Raw genomic sequence first — 27,627 nt, forward strand, 5'->3', positions numbered from 1 at the left:
AAGAAAAAGAAAACTTACAAAAGGGAGACTGTTGTTTCCATTGTACAAAACAGAAATTTTAAAACTACAATACGTAACTCACCCTGAGATAAAAACTGTATATACTTAGTAAGAAATCAGAATAAACAGAAAAATCCAGGGGAGGAAAGATAACATTTATATACTTACTTTAAATTGATCCTAATTTTGCTCATTTTTCATTCAATTGTTTCAATAACTGCAAATCTACAGATGAAACTTAGCAAATGCAAGTTTTCTGAAGTTTGTATTTTGATTATATAATTGGACCCACCCAAGAAGTTTCCCTTTCTTCCTGATAGCTCATTTTCCCAGAAATTTTAGCTACTTCTTATCAGCATAGATACAGGATAGAGGAGGGGAGATGTTTATGGATATCTACCTATGGGGCTAGATTATCTCAGTTGAATCTTCACAAGAATCCTGCCTGCTGGGTATTGAAGTCGACATCTGCAAAGGTGGAGAAGGGCTTGGAGGGGTTGAGTGATGTGCTCTGCGCCCACAGCAGGAATCATAACGCAGCGCAGTGGGTACTCCGCTGTTCACAGCTGAACTCTCTCGCTCTCTCTGTGCGCAGGAATTCAACACAGTGTGCTCAGACTTGCAGGCTGGGTTCCTCCTGGGCATCTGTCACCCCTCCTCCCTGCTCATATGGCTTTCCCTGCAGTATTGGTGTTTGGGGCTCAGATTCCAGGGTCAGAGGGAACCAGGTTGGAATCCCAGCCAAGCCATTATCATCCCTGTGACCTGACATTTGCAAAGCTTAATGATAGAGAGGGGATAGATACAGCAACCTGAGTGGTGGCTCTTACCTGTAATCCCAGCGGCTTGGGAGGCTGAAGCAGGAGGATCACGAGTTCACAGCCAGCCTCAGTAAAGCAAGGCGCTTAGCAACTCAGTGGACATCTAAATAAAATACAAAATAGGGCTGGGGATGTGGCTCAGTGGTCGAGTGCCCTTGAGTTCAATCCCAGGTACCGCCCCCTCCACCCCCCCCAAAAAAGTGGGATACAACACGCACAGTAAAGCATGGACCCTGGAGACAACACGAATTTGACCCTGACTCTGCCGTATACATGCAGTGTGACTTTGCATAAATTACCTAAATTTGGCGTCCCAGTTTCCTCATCTGTAAAATGGAGAAAATAATAATTACCAAATCTGTGAGGCTTAAATCAATTATACCCGTACCTGGAACATATGTGAATGTTATTATGTTACTATTAGTAGGAACAGTAGTACAGTTTGAATATCCCTCATCCTCATCCCTCGCTCTTGGAACCAGAAGTGTTTTAAATTTTGGACTTTTAAAAGCTTTTGGAATATTTGCATGTATCTTTGAGATATCTTAGGGATGGGACCCAAGTCTAAACACAAAAACTCATTTATATTTCATGTCCACCTTATATACACAGCATAAAGGTAATTTCATTTAATGTTTTAAAAAACTTTGTGCATGAAACATATTTCATGTGGTGTGGAATTTTCCATTTGTGGTGCTGCATCAGTCCTCAAAAAATTTCAGATTTTGGAGCATTTCGGATTTCAAATTTTTGTATTAGGGGTGCTCAACCTGTAGTACATTTTCATTTATGAAATGCATATTCATTCAACAGATATTTGTACTAGGTACTGTGCTAGGTACTGTAGTATTGTAGCAAATAAGACAAATAAGGGTCCCACCTCATGGAGTATGTACTCTAGAAAGGGGGAGACAGACAGGTAAGCAAGATCATTAGAATTAGGATAAGTGCTATGAAGGAATTATACCTATTGGTACAGGAAGGAAACTTCTTTAGATGAGGTGGGTCAAAGAAGGCTTCCTGGCAGAGGCAGTATATGAACTGCATCCTCAAAATGAGAGTGAGCCAGCCACACACTTGGGAACGAGGCTGCAGGTGGAGAATAGGGATTGCAAAGGTCCTGGGGTGAGCAAGGAACCAGAAAATCAGTCAGTGGAGCTGTGGCCAAGTGAACAAGGGCAAGAGCTGGTCAGGAGGAAGGTGGGCATCGTATGAATGGAGAAGAACTGGAATGACAAACCTGCCACCATCCTTATGGGTTATTGGCAGATGAAGCTGGACAATGGGTGTGAGTGCTTAGCTTAGTACCTGGTATACAAACTCAGTAACCTGGCCAGTCATTGGCCATCTTCCTGTCCTGATGCTATCATCCATTCCTCTTCTCTCTCCTGCAGTAGTATGATTTCTTCTAACCAGTTTTCCTGACTCCATTCCCAGCCTGCTTTGATCCATCCTCCACAGTGACAGACCTACCTGTATAAACTGCACCTCTGGTCATTTCTCTCTTGTTCTTGAAAACTCTGTGAATCAGTCACCACAGTGTAGCATCTGGCCCCAGGGCCCTTCCAGTGCCTTCTCTAGCTATGTCCCCCAGCACCTGCCACACTCCAACTCTCCCAGACAACTGACAACTTCTCCCAGACAACTGCCCCTTCCACCCTCACTGCAGTGACGCTTGCCAGTCCCTTGCCAAGATGCTCTGGGGTGCTCTTCCCCCCTTGTCCTGCATCTGCTTTTAAAATTCAGCTGAGAGTCACATTCTCTATAAAACCTTTCCTAATCCTCCCCCCTCCAGGCTCCTGTACCACACTGTGCTGTTATTATTTGTGATGCAAGTTCTTGTGACCCTCTACACAAAGCTTCAAGGGCAGCAATGGCACATGCTCATTTTTGCTCTCCTTAACTATAGCACAACCCTGGCCCATAAGCAGTGCTCAATATTATGTGGAGTCCAGGCTCATGAATTTAACCATACAAACTCAATGGTACATGCATGCATACACACACACACACACACACACACACACACACTTTTATGTAAGTTCAAATGGTGTCAGTCATCTCTGCCTGGACTCCTTTCCATTCTAAGAGTCTGGGGTTCAGAGTGAGACAAGGATTTTGCTTATCTTCATGCTGACCCTCAATTCCCGTAACTCCTCAGCTCTGGCCAACTTGTTCCTCTGGTGTTCATTAGAAAAAACAACCTTCTGGATCCAGATGAAAGGGAAAATGCGCCATGTTGGAATTATGGAGTCACTGCATGTCAATGTTAGCATGACACATTCCCAGGGGATTTTTCCAGAGGAGAATTTTTTTTTTCTTTTTTGTGGTTACTGTGGACTGAATCCAGGACCCTGTACATACTAGGCAAGCATCTACCACTGAGCTACACATCCAGCCGTTTTTATTTTTTTGTTTGTAAAAGTTTCCTAGGCTGGGCTTGAACTTGAGGACCTCCTATCTCAGCCTCCAGAAGAACTGGTGGAGGGCAGTTTTGAGCATTGTTTTCCCCTAATGCATTAACTTTGCAATCCATGTAGGATGAGCAGTAACTCTTAAATATTTGCTGAATTTATGGAACAGCTAGTAATTAACAAAGCCAGGGCACAAATTCTTATCATCTTACGTCTGATGCAGTGTTCTCTCCCCTGTCCACAGTGCAATACATAGAATCACTGTTTTCTAAAAGTTGTTTTTCTTTCTTCTTTCTTGATGGTTCTTGTTTCGGTTGTTTTGTTTTAGTTCTGAGGATTGAACCCGGGGTGCTCTATCACTAAGCTATGTTGTCTCCAGCCCCTCTCAGGTTTTGAGACAGGGTCTCACTAAATTGCTTGGAGCCTCACTAAATTGCCAAGACTGGCCTCAAACTCCCGATCCTCCTGCCTCAGCCTGCGTCAGCCTGCGTCAGCCTGCCTCAGCCTGCCTCAGCCTGCCGAGCCACTGGGATTATAGGCTTGGGCTGCTGCCATCACCTTCTCACCACGGTTTCTGAACTGATGAGTCAGAGCCCTGCATCCTCTCCCAGGCCCCCTCACTCACTCCTGTAGCCTCTGGACCTGTCTTCCCAAGCTCCACACACACCAGCGCAGGCCTTCCCTCTGCCTCCTCCCCAGGAGCCCACCTCTCCAGTCCCCACCACTTGGCCCGCTCCCCAGCCTCCAGGCCTAATCAAATCAGCGCATTCCGCACATTCTGCACCTCCCCAGCTCCACCTTTCCTGCTCTCCTCTTTACCTCCAGCCCCTGGAATCTCTCAAGCCCATTGTTCCTGGATTCATCCCAGCGGCCTCTCTGGCCCAAGTCTCGGCCTCCAAACATTCTCGCAATGCCATCACAGTTTAGCTCTGCGAATGACATTTGTCAATTCCACAGGAACCCGTAACTGAATTGTTCCATTTAAGCATGTCAGCCTGGTGTGTCGGATGGCAGCCTACCTGATGGAGATCCCCTCGGGGTCACCTCGGTCACCTCCTTGTCAATTCCCACTGTGGCCTTTCCTGGAAGGAACACTCCAGAAAAACCTCCCTGCCTCACTCCTGCCCTTGGTACTTGCCTTCTTGACGGGTTCTGCACCGCTCTTCACCATTTCCATTTAGACTGGTGGCCTCAATATGTCTGCATTCAATGGCTTGTCACTTAGGAAACTTGCGCTGGCTTTTTCTCCTCAGTTTTACACCTTTTTCAAGCATTGTTGTCATTCTTTTATGCCATTCTCTAACCTTTGCGTTATAATTATGAACGTGGATGTCATATTTATTACTGGACCTATAATCTCTTCATGATCTTTTGTATTTTTTTTTTTTTTTGGCAGCCCAGTTCAGTAAATATTAAATATTTACTGTCAGCTCACAAGTCCAATGAGCTGACAGTAAATATTTAATATTTACTGAACTGAGTCAAAAGAAAAAAATTTTTTTTTTTCTTTTTTTAATGGTGCTGGGAATTGAACCCTGGGCCTGGTACCTGGTTGGTGAGTGCTCTGTCACTGAGCTCCATGGCAACCCCAGGAAACAATTCTTTTATTTTTATTTATTTACTTATTTTTTGTAGTGCTGAGAACCCAGGGCCTCACACATGTGAGCTACATCCCTAACCCACCAGGAAATAATTTTCAATATGCCGGTGCCACTTGGCATTGCTGCCCAATCAATCACAAATCATCATTACCACCTACATACAGACTCTAGTTGATGTGGCCAAATCCTAAGAAGTAGACTTCAAACAGCATCTTCCAGCTGTGCTCTATCTTTCCTGGACATTAGGCATTTCCTGATCCTCCATTGCTTCTGGGACAGCAATGGGGAAAATCTTTCCCATTCAGTTTTTCTAAAGCATCTTCTTGATTTTCTTTTCTTTTCTTTTTTTGTTTGTTTTTAATTGGATATGGGGGATTTAATTTAGGAGGCTTAAACAATGAGTCACATCCCCAGCCCTTTTTATTTTGAGACAGGTTCTTGCTAAGTTGCTAAGGCTGTCCTCAAATTTGGGATCCTCCTGCCTCAGCCTCTTGAGTGGCTGGGATTGCAGGCATTTGGTACCATACCTGGCCTACTCATCTCAGAAGCTTCTTATCGCCGAGCCTAGCTTGGGGCAGCACCTGCCCAAGCCCAACTGTTTCAACCTGAGGCCCACCAACTTGGTGCTTACCAATTGGTGCCTTATTCTATAGCAAAGAGGCAAAAAATGAGTCCAATTGCAGAGGCTGCTGCTTCAAAGACCACTTCTGGATTTTCAGAAGGCTGCTTCTTTTGATGGAATTAATCCATCATTTAACAAAGGCTATAATCTTGCTATGATTTGGGGTATTGTTGTTGTTTCCTGAGATTTATAGTGAATAATTGTTGGCCTTAGAAAGTTAAACCCAAAGGGTGGGGGGATGTGGCTTACTGGTAAAGCAATTGCCTAGCATCCCCAGCTCCTCATTAAAAAAAAAAAAAAAAAAAAGTTATATTCAAAGCAAAATTGTGTTCATTGCTTTCCTAACAAACCCTTTCTTCAGGTGGTTTCTCTAAGCCAAATCTATCACTGGTCTTTCTTTCACCACAGGCCTGCACAGCATGTGGCTGGCAGTCATTTCTTAATAATGCTTTTGGACAAAGTCAAGATGACAGATTTCCCCACTTACCTTGTGTCCTCTTTACGGCCAGGTTTCCAGGAAATGGATGGAAGCTCTTGCCCTGGAACTCCAGACTTCTCTCAGAGTCATGGCCTATCATCTTTCTCCTTAGCAGATTGAAAAGATCAGACTGAACTGAAAATACCGGAGAGTAAAACTTGGATCTCTCCTGAGTAAGCTGGAGACCCTCGGTCATCCTGAGGATTCAGCTTCGTGCCCTGATGGGTCAGTCCCCTCTTCTGGCCATTTCCTGTTTCCTCTCTTTAGCTAGCTCCTTCCTGAGCCCCAATCCTCACCTCACTTCCCCTTCACTGAGATCCTGTCATTCTGTCCTGGGTCACAGTCTGAACTCTCTGGGGATCTAGGAAGGAAGGCATTCTGCCTTGGACTCCCCATCTCGGGTGCTCCATGGGAACAGTGCCTTCCGGGAGACCCTGCCGTCTAGGTGTTGGGTCATCTCCCGGAGAGAAGGAACACCTCCCTGTCTGGTGTCTCCTCTCCATCCTCCACTCCATCACCCAGGCTTCTTGATTTTTCTCTGGTTTGTTATCCTACCACTTTTTGGACTTTCCCTGGCAATCACTCAACCTAAACCAAGCTTCCCAATTATAACTTTCCCATAAAACAGTCCCCTCTTTACGCTGAATCTGGAATAACCGCAGAATTTAGAGTCAAAAGGGAACGTGGAGACCATCCCATCCCAATCCTAAAATTATACAAATTTAGAAATTGCAAGTCAGAGTGGTCAAATGTCTAATTGATTGTCCTGTTCCATAAAATGAATTTCTAGTCCAATTACTTGTTTATTACACATTATACAGAAAGATCACCCACAACATAGGGGGTGTAGAAGGGAGGAGAATTTGGATACCAGTAACACTGTAGTAATTATTTTCTCCAAATTCTTACATTAATATTTAGGTTGTTACTAAAATCCTGTAATATCTACTGGGGGACATTCGTGTAGTTAGTAAGACTTAAGTGCATTCATTTGGGTTCACTATGACGCCATCGCATGACGGGTTAATCACTTTGTACCCAGGCCTTAGTGGTTTGCTGAAATATGAAGAAGGATCATGTAGGGTTTTAAACACACACACACAGACCTAGTGATGATTCCCATCTTGCACACAATGGTTTGAGCGTATCTTTCTTTTTTCACAGATCAATTACTGACTATTTTATATTCAGTGACTCCTTTCAGTAAGGACTGTCAATCTGGGAGTGAGTGGGATCAGTGGTATCTGAGGTGACCAGTTCTTCCTGGTTTGCCTAGGACTTAACAAGTCAGCACTGAAAATCATGTGTTCTCAGAAATCTCGTAGTCCTGAGCAGACCACAGTACTTGTTCACTGCAAGACTTACCCACCCCATTCCTGCTCACCTTCCTACTCCAGGCAAGTCACAATCCAGAATTAGTGCCCTAGATATTTATGGTCCTTGGGACAACTCTGATGGGTTACTGGAAAACATGTTACTGGAAACCCCTTAGTTGCATGGGATTCAACACACACAAAAGAAGTGACCAACACAATACCAGCCACAAGGGTCCAAGCAAAGTAGACCCAAACCGGACCTGCTCTGTGTGTAATAATTTTCCAATTGCTTTTGTGGTCAGAGTATAGAATTTATAAATTTTATCTTCACCTGTCCATTTTTTTTTAAATGCCAGGGCAGGTAAATATAAAATTTGAATCTAAAAACCACTTCAACTAGTGGGAGAATCAAATACAAATATTATCTTCTGTGAGGTATGAACACAGGATGTATCTTGCAGGAAGTTATGTCCCAGTGTTAATTTCTAGGAAAGTAGAAGAAACGCCTGACTTTTTGGGATTTCTCCAAGTGCTCTGCCCTAACAAACTATCTAAACTCTAGCAAAGGACAGGCTCTGTGGGAACGCAGCTGGCTTGCAGAGAGGATTGGATAAACTGAAAATGAGTCAAGAATTTAATAGGGCTATTAAAAGTAGAAGTTGGAGGAAAACACTGCCTATCTCTATTTTAGGATTGTTTTGTTTCCATTTATTTGAGAACGTCCAAAAGCTGAGGACCATGAGATCTTCTAGATATAGATCTCTGCCAGGCAGCAGTGATGTTGTAAAATACTGTTCTTGCCTAGCACGCACCAGGCCCTGGGTTCAACCTCTAGCACTGTAAATAAGTAAAGTCAAATAAAGTACTGTCTCTGGAGCTGGGAGTGTAGCTCAGGGGTAAGGCCCATGTTTAGCATGGGTTTGACCCCCAGCATCACAAAAAAGACAAAAGAAACAAAAAAGCTTATAAAGCTGGGGCATTTAGAGGTAGTTGGTATGAAAAAGAAAAAACAGAATAATATCCAGATTTGGACAGATAATTTCATCATGAATTTGCAGTCCATTTTCTTGGAGGAGACATTTGCAGTCAGAGAAAAGCTGCTATGAAAAACATAGTCACCCATGCTGTTCCTTGTCATTGAGCATAAGATTTTAGGTTATGGATTTGTGATGTTTTCATGGTGCTGAGGATTGAACCCAGGGGTGCTCTTGCACTGAGCTACATCCTCAACACTCTTCATATTTTATCTTGAGACAAGAGTCTCAAGATAAATTGTCCAGGCTGGCCTCCAACTTGCAATCCTGCCTCAGCCTCCCAAGATGCGGGGATTACAGGTGTACACCACCACAACCCACTTGGAGGTCTTGGCCACCACATATTTGTCTCCACCTTCAGCTCTCTAAAAAAGTAGTCATGTACTTTGAAAAAACAGGCTCAAGAGACTACAATTAGGAATGAAGGGAAGTTTCCCTGTGTTGGGGTCAGGACAGAGCGCAGAAAAAACTCTGCCCTTGATAAGGCAGAGTCTTGAAGTCTTGAGGTCTTGAGGGCTTCTGCCTGTGCTTAGGGATCTTTTAAGTGGCAGAATGACCCCCTCACACACTGCTCTTGTGCTGAGGCTCAGGGTGTCCATTACTTGTCCAAGCTCTTTGTACACCCAGCACTCTGCCTTGTGACCCAGGCTGCATTTGTAAAAGGGTATGATGGGGGCATGGGATGATCGACACTATTAGACACTATTATTTGCCACCGTCTCAATTTCCTCATCAGGAAAGACACAGAAATTAACAAGTGATTGCACCAACCCTGAAGTTGCAAAATTTAGGCCTGGAGGAGTATGATTGAAATCTAAGAGGACCTAACTAAGGCCTCTAGGCTAAATCTGCCCTTGAGCTAACAGTGATTTTATTAATGTTTTCATGTGGTCAAAAACAACATAAAAATAAACCCACTTCATGACCAGAAGGGGTATATTAAATTCAAACTTCAGCATCCATAAAATGAAGTTTAATTAGGACACAGGCATAGATTGTTAGGGCCACATCCATGCTACTCTAGTCAAGTTGAGCAGCTGGGCCGCACCCTGAAATCGTTTACTACCTGGCTCTTTCTGGGGAAAAGTCCTGATATTTGATTCAGAAGCAAGTGACGAACAGATATGCCTGGAATTTTTTGAGCAAAAGGTTTTGTCATAAATGTGAGTTTTCTAGATAAGAAAACCTACCCTTTTGTGCACAAAATGATTAATTTTTTAAAAATGGGGAGATCTGGGGATATGGCTCAGCGGTAGAGTGCTTGCCTAGCATGAGGCCCTAGGTTCAATTTCCCAGCACCGCAAAGGGAGTTTTCTGAATAAACACATTTCAGAAATACCTTTTTCAATTAGAATATGTAGAATAAATATGTAGCTATTAGTATGTTTATATTTTTAATTTCACTTTTTTTTTGGGGGGGGGACCTGGGGATTGAGCCCAGGGGGTGCTTAACCACTGAGCAACATCCATCCCCAGCCTTTTTATTTTTTTATTTTGAGACAGGGTCTCGCCTAAGTTGCTGAAGCTGGCTTTGAACTTGCAATCTTCCTGCCTCGGCCTCCTGAGCCGCTGGGATTACAGGTGTGCACCACCACGCCTGGCCTGTAGTTCACTTTTTGTTCTCTGGTTATTTTCAAAGAAAGTCTAAGGGTTGATCTAGTCTTTTGTTTGTATCAATTTTCATAGTCTTGAGGTCCTTTGGCAGACATTAATATGTGCCGCAGTCTGTCTGGGCACAAAATAACCGAGCCACCACAAAGCCTTGTTGGTTCAAACAGCAACTCTTTATTCCCGAACTCTCACCGGCACTCTACACACACTTCCCAGGGAATACACTCCCTCCACCGGGCTCCACGCCAATTCTCCCCGGAACCCCACGAAAACTCAATGGGAACTCCAAAGTAGCGGGTGCCAGAGGCAGCAGGATCCGCCCTAATCCCAGTAGGATCCGCCCTAATCCCAGAGCCTCCCTATTCCTGGAGGATCTGCCCTAAACCCGGAGCAGGGTCACCTTTCAACCATTCCCTCTAGCAAAATGCCAGGCGTCATTCCGACTAAACTGTGGCTCTCAACAAATATGATCTTTATAAATACTTGAGCTATTGATCTTGTAATGTGAAAAAAATGGGCCTGAGCTCTCTCAGTGCTGGTCATCGCGAGTGCCAGTGTCCTCACGCAGCTGTACTTTTGGCCTTAAACCTGTTTCGTTGTCAGACCATCACCTGTTGCTGACAACTGTATCCTGACCTGCCACCTCCCCATCCCTCTTCTGATTGGTGACTTCTCGTCTGTTTAGCTGTGAGAACATTTGTTATGATTGTGTCTAGACTGAGAGCTAATAGGTTAGGCCTCAAGAGGGACGGAAACCACCAGCATCGAGCTTTGATGCTTCAACCAAGGATGGTAATGCAATCCTTGTGTGTGGGCATGCACACACATAAATACCCATGATTTTAACATTTGCTAATTACTGATAACATTTTAGAAGTTTGGGAGTTTTTCTGATAAAATTCAAACTTTTTCACTTCTCTCTCTTTTAAAAAAATTAATTGGTTTTATTTTTTTATTCACTTCTCTTAAAACATCTGAAGATCTATCAGCACCGGGTGCCTGATGCAGTGGGGCATCAGTTGCTGGTGTGGAGAGGAAGTCACATGCTCCGGGGGCATTGGAGCGCAGGCTGTTCCTCACAGTCCCTCCCTCCTCACGGCCACACCTTGGCCAGGCGTCAGCTGCTTCATCTGTCAGTCCTCAAGCCCTGCTTCTCCACCCTCCACCAGTTCTGCTTTCACTGTATCTTCCCCACCCGAGCGCATGGGAGAATATATATCCGGCCAGCAATTTGCAATCATTATTTGGGTTGCTTGGACACTTGTTTGTTTGTTTGCTTCTTTACTTTCTGTGTCTTGCTCATGGCCTGAAGGTTTTAGGTTGCCAGACTGACACAGCCAAAGCCTACCCTGGCAGGATGGTGCAGTCTGGTTGGAGTGAGCACTCATCAAAAAGCATTAACTCCACACACCTGTCATTCCAGTGACTCTGGAGGCTGAGGCAGGAGGATCACAAGTTCCAGGTTGGCCTCAGTAACTTAGCGAGGCCCTAAGAGACTTAGGGAGACCATGTCTCCAAATTAAAACATAAAAGGGGCTGGGGATGTGGCTCAGTGGTTGAGCATCCCTGGGTTCAATCGCCAGTACAGTATATATATATATATATATATATATATATATATATATATATATGCCTTTCTGAACTTCCACAAATGAGTGACAATACAAATTATTTTTCTTTACTTGCCTAGCTAGAGGAAGGCAGTAGTTAAGGTGTCATATTACACAGTAGGGCCTCCTTAGTCTTAAACAATTAGTTATGCTTTTCAGAATAACTAGGGGAGAAGAATTTGAGGATTCCTAACATTATCTGTCAATTTAAATAAATAACTGCTTTGATTCAACAGCCAATCATCACCCAGGGTTCAATCCCAAACCCCCTCCTCTGTTCACCCAGCTAGGGGGAATGAAAAAGCTCAGGTAAGGTTAATAAGAACTTTTGTTTTACCCAGCTTTTTGTTTTACTGTTTGGGCTGGGCCAATTATGTGCTGTTAGCTGTAGTCCTTGGGGCTATTCTTTGCTTATGACCATAAATGTTATCTTGGGGCACAGAGAGGCTGGGTACAAAATGCCCACTTGATGACAGTTTTCAATGTGTTACATGCCAACTAGAGTGAACCAGAAAAAAGGTCCAGGTTTGGAAGTTCCCAATTATTTACTGGAAGAAGATGCCTGTTCTGTTACCAGAGAGACCAGGCAAAACAAACCTGCTCGTGCCAGCCGATAAACAGACATTATGTGCTCATCTCAACTAGCGTAAATAAGCCAGGGCGGGCTATATACATGTTTCCTGGGGGGGTTCTTTTTCATTTTGCGCGTTGGGGGCGGGTATTGAATACTGCTATGTTGAACTGTAAGTCCTGTTGCAATTACCCACTTGCAGTCTGCTTTAACTAACTCGCGATGAAAGATCTCATGAGTTCACTTTGCATGGTGTCCAGGGCTCTCCCTGTTTTAGAATCAGGGCTGGGGCAAAGAGAAGGAGAAAAACGAGAATTGCAGAGGAAGAAGCGGTTGGCCTCCTTTCCTACCTCCAAGCTTCCCTCTCCTGTTCTCCACAGTCCTATCAAGGATATATTTTGCAGAAAAGGATGTGGCTGTAGAGCAAATGAAGGGAGTGAAGGATCAGAATGGGCTATTTTATTGTCGCTCTCCTACAGCTTCGTTTCCTGTGTGTTAGGAGCGCAATGATAGAGAAGGGAAAGAGTGGTATTTAACCTCTGGGAATAAATCAACCCACTTAAAAGCCTTAAGGTGGGCGCTTCTCTTTTTCCATTACTCAGAACAGAAATCAAAATACTAGTTCATTAGCAGCATCCAAATTGTTGAATATTTTTTCGAAAGAGAAGCAACAGCAATAATCATAGCCACGCCATATTGAACATACATCAAAGGCTCAAATTCTGGCTAAACCATGACCAAGAGTTATCTCATTTAATCTTCCTACCAACCATGTGAACTAGGAGCCATAGTTATTTACCATTTCACAGACAGGGGGCCCAGTGCCTAGAAAGGTTAAGTAACTTTACCCTGATCACAGCAACCAGCTGGGATTTAGCCAGGCCGACTGACTTCCACATCAGAACAAGGGAGCTGTAGAGGAAAGACTCCGTTTTCGATCCAGCTGAATGACTTTGGGAAGAATATTATTTTTAATTGGCCTCTGTTTCCTCATCTGGATAGTAAAGGCTTTGTGTTTGGTGATCCCAAGGCTCCCTGCCAACTCTTCAGCAGTTCTCCAAATCAGTATCTATTCTGCGTTCCCTGTTGTCATGGATTAGTAAAGGTTAACTGGAGGATATCCAAGGGCAGGGAGGGACAGGGATATTGCTGCATTATGCACCCAGTGTTTTCCTAATAGGGGCAGCTGCTCTGGTGGCCCCAGGGGACCCACTCAGGTGGAACAGCTGGGTAACTTGTGGAGTTGGGAACGGGACCTATTTTTAACACATTTCCTGTGGCTGCCTCAGTTCATCTTTTAGTTGGACTCATCCTCTCTTTCCCTCTAGAAGTGTCCTTAGCACCAGCCTCAATCCCAGATGCACCCCAGGTTTGCTGTAGGCTCCCTTATAACCAACACTTCGCACAGGTAAGCTTTGAGATGCCCTGTGCAATGTGACCAGACCTGCTCTTCCTGGTTCCCCCGAAAGACAGTGACTGATACTTCCAGGAATTTTGCAGCAGCCGGAAGCATTTACTCTTTCTTCAGAGTATGAGAAGTGGGAGAGGAGGGTGAGTAGGAACCTAGACGGAGACTTTGAGTTCTATGAAGTGACTTCAGATCCGATGACGTGGGGGTTTTAAAGAGACCCAGGAGGTAGTCCCTCACATATTGTATACAAGATCACATCAGCAGCTCAAGTCATCTGAAGCTCTGTGTGAAATGGGAACCAACGTGTGCTCTCTGGGAACAGTGGCTATCACATTTCCCTCCACCAAACAAACTCAGGTGTGTTTAGTTCATTGTATGCCATCAACATCCCCCTGTAAAGTGAAAAGTCACTCTCATCCCTGCCCCCATGGGTGTCATTGTTAGTTCCGCAGCTGATAGTCTGCACATGCATACGTTTGCTGTGTCACACATCAGAATGTGTCTGATTTAATCCAGCAAACCTCACTGTCCACGTCCCCCTCCCCCCATTGCAGATAATCTCCTTAGACTTGTCACAAGGGTATCTTTCTTATCTTTGTGTGCCCAGAGGCAGAGATAACCCTGAAATGAAAAGAGGTAGCAGAGAAATGAGAAAAAAAAAAAAAAAGAAAACCCAAGGAGCAGATGTGCTAAGTGCTGTGGTTTCCAAGGGCTGCTAGCTGGTTGTGGGGCTCGCCAGAAAAAAGAAGAGAGTCACTTATTCTAGAAGGGAGATCAGAACTGAATTGACTGCCTAGAAGTAGGGGAGGCAGTGGGAGTGATGCAAGAGAAACCCGTCTTTCCATTCCAGAATGTAATTTGCTAAGAGCCACCACTTGCATTTCATATGCAAATGAGGAGGCTTCCCGGAGGCTGGGCTGGGTTGGGCTGAGCAGCAGGGATTCGGTACTGCGCGGGGCTGCCTGCCGACCAGAGCCGGTTGGGAAGGCATCAAATCTTCAGCCAGCCCCAAAGAGGATGGACGAGACACTGAAGCCAATGACAGAGGAGGATTAAAGGACCGGAGGAAAGCAAGCCAGCCCTCCCGGGGAAGCTGTCGAAATTCAAGATTGCAAGAGAAGTCATTTCAGCCTGTCACACTTGTGGTTTTGGGGACGAGGATCAATTTCTCAATCTCTGAAGAGAGATTCCTTTCCTGGGGAAGTGAAAATAATGAACTTTTGGAGGCATTACTTTTTGGCTATCAGCGGGCTCAGTGTGGTTTCTTTGGTGATATTTTACAATAGCCAGGCAAGCCTACCCAAAAATTGGCGAAAGGGTTCCAGCAAAAGGTCTTTTGGGATTGATGCCTGCAATCTCACCTTAGAAAAGAAGGCCACCTTTCTGCGGGAAAAGACACTGCCATCATCTTTGGGAAGACTTCCTTGCAACGACTATGTGACCCAGAGTCACTACATCACAAGCCCCCTGTCGGGAGAAGAAGCTGCGTTCCCTTTGGCATTTGTCATGGTAATTCATAAGGACTTTGATACTTTCGAAAGGCTCTTCAGGGCCATCTATATGCCCCAAAATGTCTACTGTATTCATGTGGATGAAAAATCCTCAAATGAGTTTAAAAAATCAGTGTGGCAGTTACTGAGCTGCTTCCCAAACGCTTTTCTGGCTTCTAAGATGGAACCCGTGGTCTATGGTGGGATTTCCAGGCTCCTGGCGGATATCAACTGCCTGAAAGACCTGGAGGCCTCTGAGGTCCCCTGGAAGTACGTCCTCAACACCTGCGGGCAAGATTTCCCCCTGAAAACCAACAAGGAAATAATTCAGTATCTGAAAGGATTTAAAGGGAAGAACATTACCCCAGGGGTGCTGCCCCCCGCTCATGCTGTGGGTCGGACCAAGTATGTCCACCGAGAGTACATAAGCAAAAAAGGTTCTTTTGTAAAAAATACTAACATTTTGAAAACCTCACCTCCACATCAAATGACCATCTACTTTGGCACTGCCTATGTGGCCCTTTCCAGGGAGTTTGTCAGCTTTGTTCTCCATGACCCCAGGGCTGTTGATTTGCTCCAGTGGTCCAAAGACACTTACAGCCCTGATGAACATTACTGGGTGACACTCAATAGGATTCCAGGTAGGTGCCAATATCCATTCCCATGTCTTTTTATGGATAGACTGAGTTTGCTAGCATTCGGTTGCTTCAGAGAACTGATTCATTTGAAATTCTTTGGGGGTAAAAAAAAAAAAAAAACCTTACATACTTAGGAAATGATTCATTGGGTTGCTTTTGGTGACAGTTTTGTGCTGGCTCTGTGGTCTTATAAATATGTGATATACAATGATCTAAGAAATCCCTACAGTAACTCTGGCAAAACTTCCTTTGGTTGTGTATGACATAGCTGCAACTTTGAGCTCAGTATTTTGAATGAATACTTTTCATGGCAAGCACAGCTACAACATAATGAGACTGATTTTTAAAGAACCATTCCAAAAATAGGTGACATTTCCGTCAGAGGCATGGTATGCCCTGTCATTGACACAGTTATCCATTTCATTGATGCACAAGTTCTTGGAACTGTTGTGGGTGAGGGCTGTTTTTAGAATCTTGGAAACCTCTTTAGATATTCATAAATTATCACTCTGGCTTAAATGTCTCTGAAAAGAACCCAGGTCTTGAGTCATCTCTGTTCAACAAATTTAGTTGATATTCTATGGCCTGGAGGAGTGGTTAATGCTGAATTGGAGTTGATCCAAGGAGCATTCTCCATTTTTTTAGACCCCAGATTTCTATTACGAATTCCAGTTTGCAGCCTCATGCTTTTATACACCGTGAAGCCTTTTGGATTTTTTTTTTTTTTTTTTTTTTTTTAGAAAAGGGGTCCAAGGTATGCTGGGCAGCTGAAGGCAGAAGATAGATACAGACTCCCTCTTTGATTCAGAACTGGGCTTCTTTTCAAAACCCATTTCCCACAGGTAGCCTGTGGCCTGCGGTGCCTCTTTTTGTGAATGTCCCAGTAAATTTGTTCCAAATATTTGCCATCAGGGTTGTAGTCCTCAGTCCCGTGTGAGGGTGACCCTTTCCCTGTCATTCATGACAACTGGAGTGTGTGCTGGCTTTATCTCTCTGAATGGTGTTTGTAGCTACCTTCATATCTGAAAGTAGACTCAAAGCAGCAAGACACTTTTAGGTCGGAGATAACTCAACATTCCTAAACCACAGAGATAGACACAGAAAGGGACCGAAAGTAGACAGACAAGGTGACTGGGATATAGGTTGGGATAGGCTATCCTGTGAGAGTTTATTTTCAGAGATACTAACCTGTCAGGTCACAAAGATTTGTAGAGGGGGAGGGACCGACCCTTTATCCTAGCACAGTGAGTTCTAACACCAGTATTTACAAAGACCCAGTTTAAACATGTATGCATCCTGTACATGGCATCCAATACAGTATTTGTTGGTATAGTTCATGCCAGATGTTATATTCTGCCTCTAATTGCTGTTCGAAGTTGCAGATAGTGAGGCTTCAATGGATTTTTTTTTTTTAAAGTACCAGGGATTGAACCCACACTCAACCACTGAGACTCATCCTCAGCCCTATTTTGGATTTTGTTTATAGACAGGGTCTCCAGAGTTGCCTAGTGCCTTGCAAAATTGCCAAGGCTGGTTTTGAACTCCCCATCCTCCTGTCTCAGCCTCCTGAGCCACTAGGATTACAGGCATGCGCTACCACGCCTGGCCAAATAGAAATATTTTGCTTATGCTGTTCACATAGTTCATCCAAGGCTAAGCTGGGTTCAGATCCTGGATTTGATTGACCTGAAATTCTAGTTGGTTTTCTTGCAGCAGGAAAAGAAGAACAATCCTTTGTTCTTTCCTGTATATCCTAAATAAATTCTCTGCAGAATCACAGAGAGGAGAAAAGTTGATTGGGAAAAATAAGGAAGGGTGTGGCAGTAAGCTGTGCATGGCCATTTGAGCTGACACAAGGCTAGCAGGGACTGTGTGTCCATGTGTGTGACGTGTGTATGTGTGTGTGCGCGTGTTGAAGACAGTGGGAGTGTGAGGCCTGTCAGGTCCACTATGCTAACCAGAGTCACAGGTGTCCTTTCCAGAATTGACATCCCCACCCCCTACTGGCTTCCGTTCATGAGTTTCTTTTCTGCCTGCTCTAGAGCAGGCTTTGGTCTGGCTCTTCCTTCTCTGAGCTGTGGATATGGTGAGTGTTCTTTAATTAATGTTCTCAGAGAGGCTGGAGAGAGGGAAGCGGCCAGCTGAGATGCTGAACCCCATCAATGTTATAACAAAGAACATGAGGTGTCCAAACAGGTTCTTCTGTCCTCTCCCCTCTCTCCTGTCCTCCGCCATCTTAGTATCTGCCTGACTCCATTGCCTGCCATGTCTTCTCACCAGACTCTCGGGATCAAGTGAGATCCCTCATCAAGAAGCAAAAGCAAAATTGTCCTATTCTCTCACGAATTCTTTTCTTTTCCTTCCTCCCTCCCATTTTCCTCTCTTCCTCCTTTCCCTCCCTCTCTCCATACCTGGGATGGAACCTAGGATACCTTGCATGGGCCAGAGAGGCACTGTACCCCTGAGCTACATCCCCAGCCCTAGGTTGGCTTAAAAAAAAAAAAAGATTCAAAATAAAAAAAAACCCAGAGGGGCTGGGGATGTAGGTTGGTGGTGGATCACATGCTTAGCACAAGGCCCAGGAACAATCCCAGCACCCAAAATAAATAACTAAATAAAATAGTAAAGATATTAAAAACTTCAAAATTCTTACAATTGGCACTCCATCAAAGGTTACATTTATGAACAATAGCAATAATTAAAACATTGTAGAAAACATGTATCAGTGAATTTTTCACAAGTTCACTGCAATAATACTCAGGAAAAGAAAAATGGTCCTTCTTTTAGGGATCATACTGATTGCAAGATGTGTACTTGATTTAAATGGATCGTATGTAGGCATTTAGGATGCTATTTTTAACTCAAAAGCTCAACTTTTAAAAACATCGTGAAGCATTTGAAAATCTAGGTCCAAGGAATTTTCTAAGACACAGTTTCCAGGAAACCTTCACTCTCCAGTATCCAAAAATGATGAATGTCCTCTCAGCCTGGTGACACCTCTGTGAATCCCTGCTTGAAGCTCTGTGATAGCTTCTCATTATCTGAAGAGTCATTACCACGCCCTGTGGCCTGACCTCCACGACCTGAGCCCCAGCGTTATCTCTGCTCTCCTGGCTTCCAGATGATGACTCACTTTATGTTCCAGTAAATACTTGGCCCTGCACACGTCTGCAATTTGCATTTTTTCCCCTTGTTTCTATAGTTTACTGGCACCTTTTCATCCAGTTGTATGTTATGAGGTCCCAGTTATACGAGAGACATGTGAATATTGTAGGAAGGAAAAGCCACAATAGAAAGTGGAGATTTGGAAGGGGGAAAGAGCCCTCTGGAGATGGGCAGTGTTCCAGGGACGTGTCTGTCTTTATAGATTTGGCTTCCTCTGACTGTCGGGACTCCTAGAAGAGAATATTCTCATGCATAGTGGGAGTCTGCATGGAAACTGAGGCTCTCCAATCTCTCCTATCCTAAGTGACCTTTTACACTGCAGAGTAATCTTCCCAACCTATCTCTGATTATTTCACACTCCACTGCCCTTCCCTTGTCTAGTAAATGAACTAAACACTCCTCCCTGGGCCTTTCCCTGATAGAAAAGCCTATGACCTTCCTGACCTTCAGCTATCTCTCCCTGTCCTCACATACACTGACCTCTCTAGCTGTAGCCCAGGTTTCTGCCCTTCATCATGCATTAAGTCTTCACCAACGCGTTGATTTTACCCTTGATTTTTATCCTTCTTGCAGGGATGTTGACCATATTTTACAGATCAGCACAAAGGTCATCTCCCTCATAAAACCTTTTTTTTCCATTTCTGAATATGAATTAAACTTCTTATAGCTCTTACATTAAACTTGAAATTCTTACCATCTTTCATTTAAGATATTGAACTATCTATGTATTCACACTTGAAAGCTCATCAAAATTCATTGTAATCATTGCCTCCATGGGACACAATATTGGGCATCACATAATGAGAATTTAAGGAAAGAGACACCTTTTTGATCCCTTCTGGGCAGTATTGAGGGAGAGAAAGAAACAGAGAAGAATATTGAGTCTGATAAAATGAACATGGAGATTACAATGTGAAATTGAGTTTTCAAGTAAATATCTAGTGTCATTCTGGTTTTTTTTATTTGTTCTTTTTAAATATACATGACGGTAGAATGCATCTTGACATCTTATACATACGCAGAGTATAACTTATTCTAATTAGGATCCCATTCTTGTGGTTGTACTTGATGTGGAGCTATACTGGTCCTGTGTTCATGTATGAACATAGGTAAGTCATGCCCCATTCACTCTATTATCTTTCCCATTCCACCCCCCCCCATCTTCCCCCAATCCCCCCTGTCCCAATCCACCACCCCCTCACCAGCATCTGCATATCAGAGAGAACATTTGGCCGTTGGTTTTTTGGGATGGCTTATTTCACTTAGCATGATCCTCTCCAGTTCCATCCATTTACCAGCACAATTTGCAATTTTCTTGTGGCTTTCAATGATGCCCTCTCATGAAGGATGCCCTTCCCACCATCCCTATCCAACCCCTCTTTGTACTTTATGACCTGTGTTGGGTGGCATCTCGCCCGGAAGCCACCTCTGATGACTTCCATCACAGACAGCTGGTTATCTGATACCAAAGCCCTGCTGACGGCACAGAAACAAGATTACCTGTTAAGGAAGCATCTCCTCTTCCCTAGCCCTACAGTATCTGAGTGCTTGAAAGGCAGCCAATGTGACATCCACCTAAATTTTCCCCACTACTTGCATCACTGGGCATCTTCCTGATTTGAGGATGTGCAGAGTGCTAGATGGTTGTGGATTGGGTCTGGAGAGGGATAGGAATGTGCTAAATCAATAGTTGTATAAGAAGATGGGAGCCAGGCATGGTGGTGCATGCTTGTAATCCCAGCAGCTCAGGAGGCTGAGATGGGGGAATCACGAGTTCAAAACCAGCCTCAGCAAAGTAAGGCGCTAAACAACTCAGCTGTCTCTAAATAAAATACAAAATAGGGCTGGGGATGTGACTTAGTGGTCGAGTTGTTATGCTCTAATTCAGGACCCCCAAAAGACCACCAGAGACCAAAATCCATGTAAGCAGCAAAGAGGTGTTTATTGCGAGCTAGCTTGGTCCTCTGCGCACACACACAGCAACTGGTGATGCTGAGAGGCCCTGAGCCCAGGGTTTGCAGCAGTTTTATACTCTCTTTGGGGAAGGCAGGGACTTCACATACGTCATAGCATCTCTTAGCAAATCATCACACACCTCGGGAAAATAAAAAACAACTCTAGAACATGATTAGCACATTCACTGGCGGGAACAAGTTGGGTAGGGGTGATTGGTTACTACAAGAGGGGGATTCATTTGAACTGATTGGTTTAAGCCAAGAGGGGTGTTCGTGTTGAACTACATGGTTTCCCAACACCATAAACTACTGGGAGGGTCATCTGACATCCCAGGTATTTCCCTGTCTCATGCTGATTGGTGGCTGCTAGGGGGTTGCTATGGGTCCCCACCTAGCCTGAGTCAGGGACACCTGGCGCAGCAGATCTCTCCTGTTATTTGTAGATAAACAACTTAGCAGGGTGGGAATGTGCCTAGGAGTGCTGTGAGGGTCTTTCCAAGGACAAAGGTCATGTCCCTTCCTTGGACAGGCTTTGCTCTGAGGTAGAGGCTGGTTTTTCAGAGTAATCCTGAGTTCAATTCCTGATACCAAAAACAACAAGATGGGAGGAACATGGAAGAGTATCCTATACCCTGGGTGGGTGATAATTTCAATAGTGAAGAGTACTATCAGTAGGTAAAATATAGCTTAAAGATGTAATTCCACCATAGCCAGGCCAACAAATGATATCAGTCAGTAAGGGGGAGACCTGGTGTAATTGACTTGGAAGAGAGGCCTTCCTTAAATAATCTGGTTCCCAGGTAGTGAACTTAAGCCTATCATGCAGTTGGCATCTAACAGCAAGACAGCACTGGCAGGCAGCAGACGTAAATACCTCCAGTGAGTTTCTGTCTTACCTGTAACTGGTTTGAGTTTTTCCCACTTGACATCATTCACCCATCCTGTTAGTACCATATCAGGGGTTACCCAGGGTTCATGGAGTGAGCTACTTTGAGCTTATTTGATGGAATGGAGGATGTTCTGTATTTGCAGACTTAGAAAACTAGAGTATAGGATATGAAAGATTAAGGGAAAACAATAATGGGAAGAAACCGAAGACATCCCTCCAGGTGTTGCTCTCCACAAATGCAAACACTGAGCTATTTAGAAGGTATGTGTTCTGTACAGAAAGGTTACCTGGGCTTTACACTGGGCGGGGCTGGGTCAGTCCCAATCTTTTTCAAAGTATGCATTGTGTTCTCAGTACATCAGCCCAAATTTAGAATTCAGTTTCTAGAACCACAAACAACGCATTCGCAAACACAGATGGACAGATAGAACTGTGCCTTAATCAGTGTCATCAGAATACTCAGGTCTACCATGGTGATTATTTTTTCATGGCCAGAGGACCACCCACAGTGGCATCTGTTTTGTCAGTGTAGGAGATCAATTCTGGTTGAAGGAGAAATTCCACAAATGGATTTCTATCCATTGAACAGAGTTGTTTTTTTTTTTTTTTAATGCTATCATATTTAAACAGCCACATAATACTGTGTGTAATAAATGTGAACGTCCTTTTCAAAATATTGTATTAGTGATGTGAACCTGTTGGGCTTGTTCGATCTCTTTGGTAAAGGGCTCTAGGCTCTTTCGGGGCTGGTGATTCAGGTAGGATTATGGGGCAAGATTTATAGCTACGGTGTGTCTTGGCTCAGGAGTACCTAGGCTGATGAGTCTACAGTATAAGAGGCCCAGCTCCTGGTAGAGAGACCTTAGACAGATGACAGGGTATTTTCATAACTAAATTGTGCTATAGCTTAGCCATTTATAGACTCATTTACAATGGTTCCAGCCATTGGCTCCATTGGAACATTTGAGATCAGCTCCCCCATTTGAGATCATTTCCCCCAATCCTTCAGATGAAAATAATTAGGAAATTATTTACTACTCCTTATTACCATTTAATTCCTAGTCACTAGAAGGACTTTTTACTAGAAAAAAAATTGGATTAAAGTATATATGAATATTTAATTAAGTATAAATACAATCATGATGGGCAAATGTCCACTAAACTGAATATAACATGAATTTAATCTCAGCTAAGATGATTGATGTAGATACTATTTTAGAACTGGCAAGACCATTTTCCAACTCAATCAACTGGCCCATATTTAAATACCTACCAATTATGTTTAGACAAATCTTTTCTAAAAATAGCACTCTTTTTTTAAAAACAAAAACATATAATTGCATTTCAATGACTCTTTAAAACAACAAAATATTAATTGTATGTCAAAGCCACATATAATTGGTATATGTATAGATCAATGCACATAACAAATGATAAATATATACTGAATAACTACATTATCTCTGTAACATAAAGATTTCTACCTTCTTTGTACATTTTCTTCCATTCTTTGAGTTCACAAGATATTATGAAGAGGGCTTTGGAGTAAAAAAAAAAAAAAAAAAAAAAAAAACATGGCTTAAGCCTTTTCTTCCAATATTTTGGAGGAACTAGGTGATTCCAGACTTGGTTTATGCTGATCCTGTTTTCTCATTAGTTCCCGGAGAAGTCATGAGTAGGAGTAAGATAATGCTTTCAGTGTGGGGGGGGTCCCCGGAGCTGAGCATGTGCAGTCCCCTGCGGGGTCTGTTAAGCACAGATGGGCCAGCCTCACCTCACAGCTTCTGACACAGCAGGTCTGGAGCAGTCCAGAATCTGTATTTCTGTACAGATCCTCAGGTGACACTTCTTGTCTAAGGACCACACTTTGAGAACTGATGACATAGACCCATCATCTTTCACAGACACTAGCACATTTAGGTTTGCAGCAAAGGTTGTTTCTCTTCATTTCCAACCAGAAATTTTCTTTGAGAAAAAAAGCAGCCACCAGTTTAAAAAAAAAAAAAAAAATCTTTATGGTGTTGATTGCTGGTGGCTGGCTGGATATAAAAGGTGTCAAATGATTGATACCTAGGGAGAACTAAGGAAACGCCAAGGACTTTGGAATGAGTGAAAGCTGACAATGAATTTTAGCTCTATCTCTGTTAACTCATGATCTTGTGTAAACCAGACTTCAGACTCTCACTTGTACATTCACGATAATGATGGCTACATAGTTGGGTTGTTTTAAGAACTAAATGAAAAAACTAGGTATAGAGTGAGAGGTTCAGAGTTTATGCACTAATTAATACAAATATTTAATAAGAAAACCTAAATCTGACCTAGTTTTCCTACATTACTGAGATCTGCCAGATGTGGCATAAAATCAGTTGAAATCCCTTTTCACTGCCAAAGGATGTCTATGTCCTGACTCACCTACCCTGTGAAACTAGCCAAAGAGGGATAGTAGGAAATGCAGGAAAATGTGAAATTCAGCATGTTCAGGTGGATATCTATTCTGGATCATTCTGATTCTCCTTAAGTGTTATTGATGTCATCTTTGTAGACTACTAAGAAGCTTGACTGAGTCCTCAAAAACCTTGACTGAGCCCTTAAAATAGCACTACAAAGTGCACTTTATCTAGTAGAAGAGGGTTTCCTTAAAGACACAAAAGACATCAGTGGTACCATCACATACCTATTTTTGAGATTGCTGCACATGAAAGGAGCAGGAATTGGGTTTAACTGGTTGCTTTATTTTCTTAAATCCTTCCATATTTCCGAAAGGACTTAACGTGTCTGTTTAGAACATAATATAATTTCTTTGAAAAGGAAATCAACAGAGCCAACACTTGAAAGAAACAAGACAGTTTTGTTTTTTTTTTTTCTCACAATCATTCTATAGAGGTCTTTGCCAGCTCAGCCACATCCTTCCCACTTTGGGTGTTCAACTTCCTCAATGTTAAAATTAATTTTACTAAAGTCCTAGCCGCTTACACAGGGATAATTTTATTTATTTATTTATTTTTTAAGAGAGAGAGAATTTCAATATTTATTTTTTCAGTTTTCGGAGGACACAACATCTTTGTTTGTATGTGGTGCTGAGGATCGAACCCGAGCCGCACGCATGCCAGGCGAGTGCGCTACCACTTGAGCCACATCCCCAGCCCCATAATTTTAAAACTGTATTGTAAGAAGGTATAAACGCACAGAGAAAAGTGCACCAATTCTCTCTTGTCCATCAGCCTAATTTGGGGAACATCGACATGTAGCACAAACTCAAAAAAACTTAAAATTGATGCCAAATCTTGGACTTGACTGTGTAATTCTCAGAAACAAGAAGCTTTCTCTTTTTCAAAGAAAATGGAAAATTCCAGTATTGCAGACTAAGTCTTTCTACAAATCCCATAATAGCAACTGGGCACTTGCCTGGCTTGAGCCAAATCTTAATGTTCTAGATCCATCTCTCTGGTGCATTCAATCTTCTTGTGAATATTTTAATATTTGTGATTTAATCTAAGAGGCACTGGTTATCAAAATCCATTACTCAGTAATGGTTTTTCTGATCTTGCAGGACAATTGGAGGAAAGAATATGGATTCTGGAGTAGGAAAAGTCTGTTTTCAATTCCAGGCTTACCCACTAATAGCTTGATTGACAATGAACCCATTAAGTAACCAATACAAACCTCTATTGTTAGTTTCTATTTTAAGACACAAGAGAAAGTTTGGAAGGTGTGCTAAAAAATTTGAAAAAAAAAATTAGCTTGTGCACTTCTTATTTTTATTTATCATTATTATTATTACTTTGCAGTGCTGGGGATGGAACCCAGGCCCCTGCACATGGTAGGCAAGTGCTCTACCACTCATCTGCACCCTCAGTCCAAATTTGACCTTTGAAATACTTCATAATGCACAACTAAGAAGGATAGAATATTTAAACAAATATTAAGCCATGTGAATGCTTTATTTTCCTTTTATCATAAATACTTCAAACTCCAGCCACTTTATTGTATAAGAAGGGCTACTGACGTAGGTACCCATGTTATAAAACTATTTTTTGATTCCCAGACTTTTGCTAGTTGTTTGACCTTGGACATATCACTTAACCTCTCGGGGCCCTGGTATCCTGTATAAAATGAAGAAATTGGGCTAGAGTTGCCTATGTTGTTTTATATATATTTTAGATGTATGTACTTTTATTTTATTTATTTATTTATATGTGGTGCTAAGGATTGAACCCAGTGGCTCACACATGCTAGGCAAGTGCTCTACCACTGAGGAAAGGAAGATGAAATGATTTTTCATGTTGCATGATTTTTTTTCTCTTCTATATTGTTTTGTTTTATCTTTGGAGCCCCTAGCCGAGGAAGCAGAAGTTTTAGAGACAGTCTCCTGCTGTGAGATCTTCCACTCATTTATAAAATGGGGACACACTGATTTCATAAGATTGTCCTCAGAGTCACAAGACAAAGAGAGTCTGGCTTCCAGTTCAGTCACTGTTCATTCTGTTACCCTCTCCCTTCCTCCCTACCCCATGGTCATAAATGTCATGACTTTCCTACTGTCACCAGTAGGATTAGTGGAATAATGGCCTCTGAGCAATGAATTTCTCTCCTGTGCGTTTTTGGGTGTCAGCCACCACCACTGCCGTGACTTAGGCTGGCCCACAGGCAACATGAAGAGATTTTTTTTGTGCTCTAAACTCTTGATGAAGTGAGGAAATTGGCTACTGAGTGTTTATACAATGTCCCCACTTCTGTTGTTGTGTTTTTAATGTAGCACAATACCTCTCATTTCTGGAGGGAAGGGGAGAGACAGAGTAGAGTGTGTGAGTGTGTGTGAGAGAGAGAGAGAGAGTGTGTGTGTGTGTGTGTGTGTGTGTACTTGCACACCCATGAGTGCTAATCAGAACCAAGACTAGAGTAGTGATTTAGTGGGGAGAGGGGCTGCAGCCCAGCAAATTATGTAATCTCTCGACTCTCAGTCTCTATTTGTAAATTGGGAATGATAATAGTTCCTACCATTGCATGCAAATTATACGGATTAATGCACCTCAAGAGCTTAGGATGCGCCTGGTGCCTTTATGTATCCATAACTATTAGCTGTTTTCATTCCACCCAGTTGCCTCCATTAAGGACATGTGATGAGGCAACAGGAGCTGGAAAAAGCAATCCCTCCAACTCAGAGGCTTCTGAGATGACTACAGAGGGTCTGGGAGATTTTCTAGAACTCAGATTAAATCATTTTGAACCCCTCCTTCCCTCGGCTCTCTGTACCAGTGGGTCTCCTCCTGCCCAGGGAAACACAGAACAAAGGAGAATATGGTGTTGGTGAGTGGGATCCTGGGTGCCACAGACAGTATGTGCAGGGGCATCCAGTCATTGCCTCAGTATTAGGAAACAGACACCAGCAACCGTCCCAGGTCAGGGGTGACGTCTTGGTGCTGGGGAAAGGGATTTCAACAATTTCCAAACAACCTGAATCTCCTGTCTGCCCCAGCAGAAACAAACAAACAAACAAAAAACTGCAGTGTTCTTTCCACCAGAATGAGTGAGAGGCACCTGAACCAGGTTGAAACAGGGCACCACGGTCAGGGGCATCTCGCCCATCACTCTATTAGCTTCCATGCATGAGTCCCACCCAACAGGAGCCAGGAAAGGAAAGAGTGTGTTAAATGAATTAGACACAGTCTGAGGGACCTTCAGAGTACCAGGGATCCATGTGGAATTGAGAATTTGGAATGGAAAGGGCTGATCTCCTCCATCCAAGGGTGGGGACTTGAATCGTGGATTTTTTCTAGGTTATGACCTTGAACAAGTCCCTTCAACTCCTGAAATTTAGTTTTCTCAGCCAAGGAATGGTCACACACACACACACACACACACACACACACCTCGTGGCAGGAGTGGGGGGGCGGGCAGAGGGAAATAGCACATATTGTGAGAGATAGATCAACTCTGTAAAATTCCATAACATGACTTGTAACTCTATAACTCTAAAGCCAGGTGCCACCACCCGACA

The 27,627-nt window shown here is 43.2% G+C and overlaps 1 protein-coding gene across 5 annotated transcripts in view; it reads left to right on the forward strand.

The window, feature by feature from the left end:
- LOC114102663 (N-acetyllactosaminide beta-1,6-N-acetylglucosaminyl-transferase) overlaps nucleotides 1-27,627 on the forward strand; it is an 80,067-nt gene that overhangs the window by 29,827 nt on the left and 22,613 nt on the right. Inside the window, exon 2 of one of the 5 annotated variants that reach the window (XM_071613679.1) lies at nucleotides 5,968-6,671. The exons of 3 other annotated variants lie outside the window; for them this stretch is intronic. In XM_071613679.1, the coding sequence (XP_071469780.1) occupies nucleotides 5,968-6,056 (89 nt within the window). In that variant the 3' untranslated portion in view covers nucleotides 6,057-6,671. Of the gene's footprint in view, nucleotides 1-5,967; nucleotides 6,672-13,764; nucleotides 15,621-27,627 lie in introns of those variants that run through there. One more of the 5 variants, XM_027948136.2, reaches the window with a different exon arrangement.

Source organism: Marmota flaviventris, chromosome 6 (genome assembly GCF_047511675.1).
Source record: "Marmota flaviventris isolate mMarFla1 chromosome 6, mMarFla1.hap1, whole genome shotgun sequence".
Taxonomy (NCBI): domain Eukaryota; kingdom Metazoa; phylum Chordata; class Mammalia; order Rodentia; family Sciuridae; genus Marmota; species Marmota flaviventris.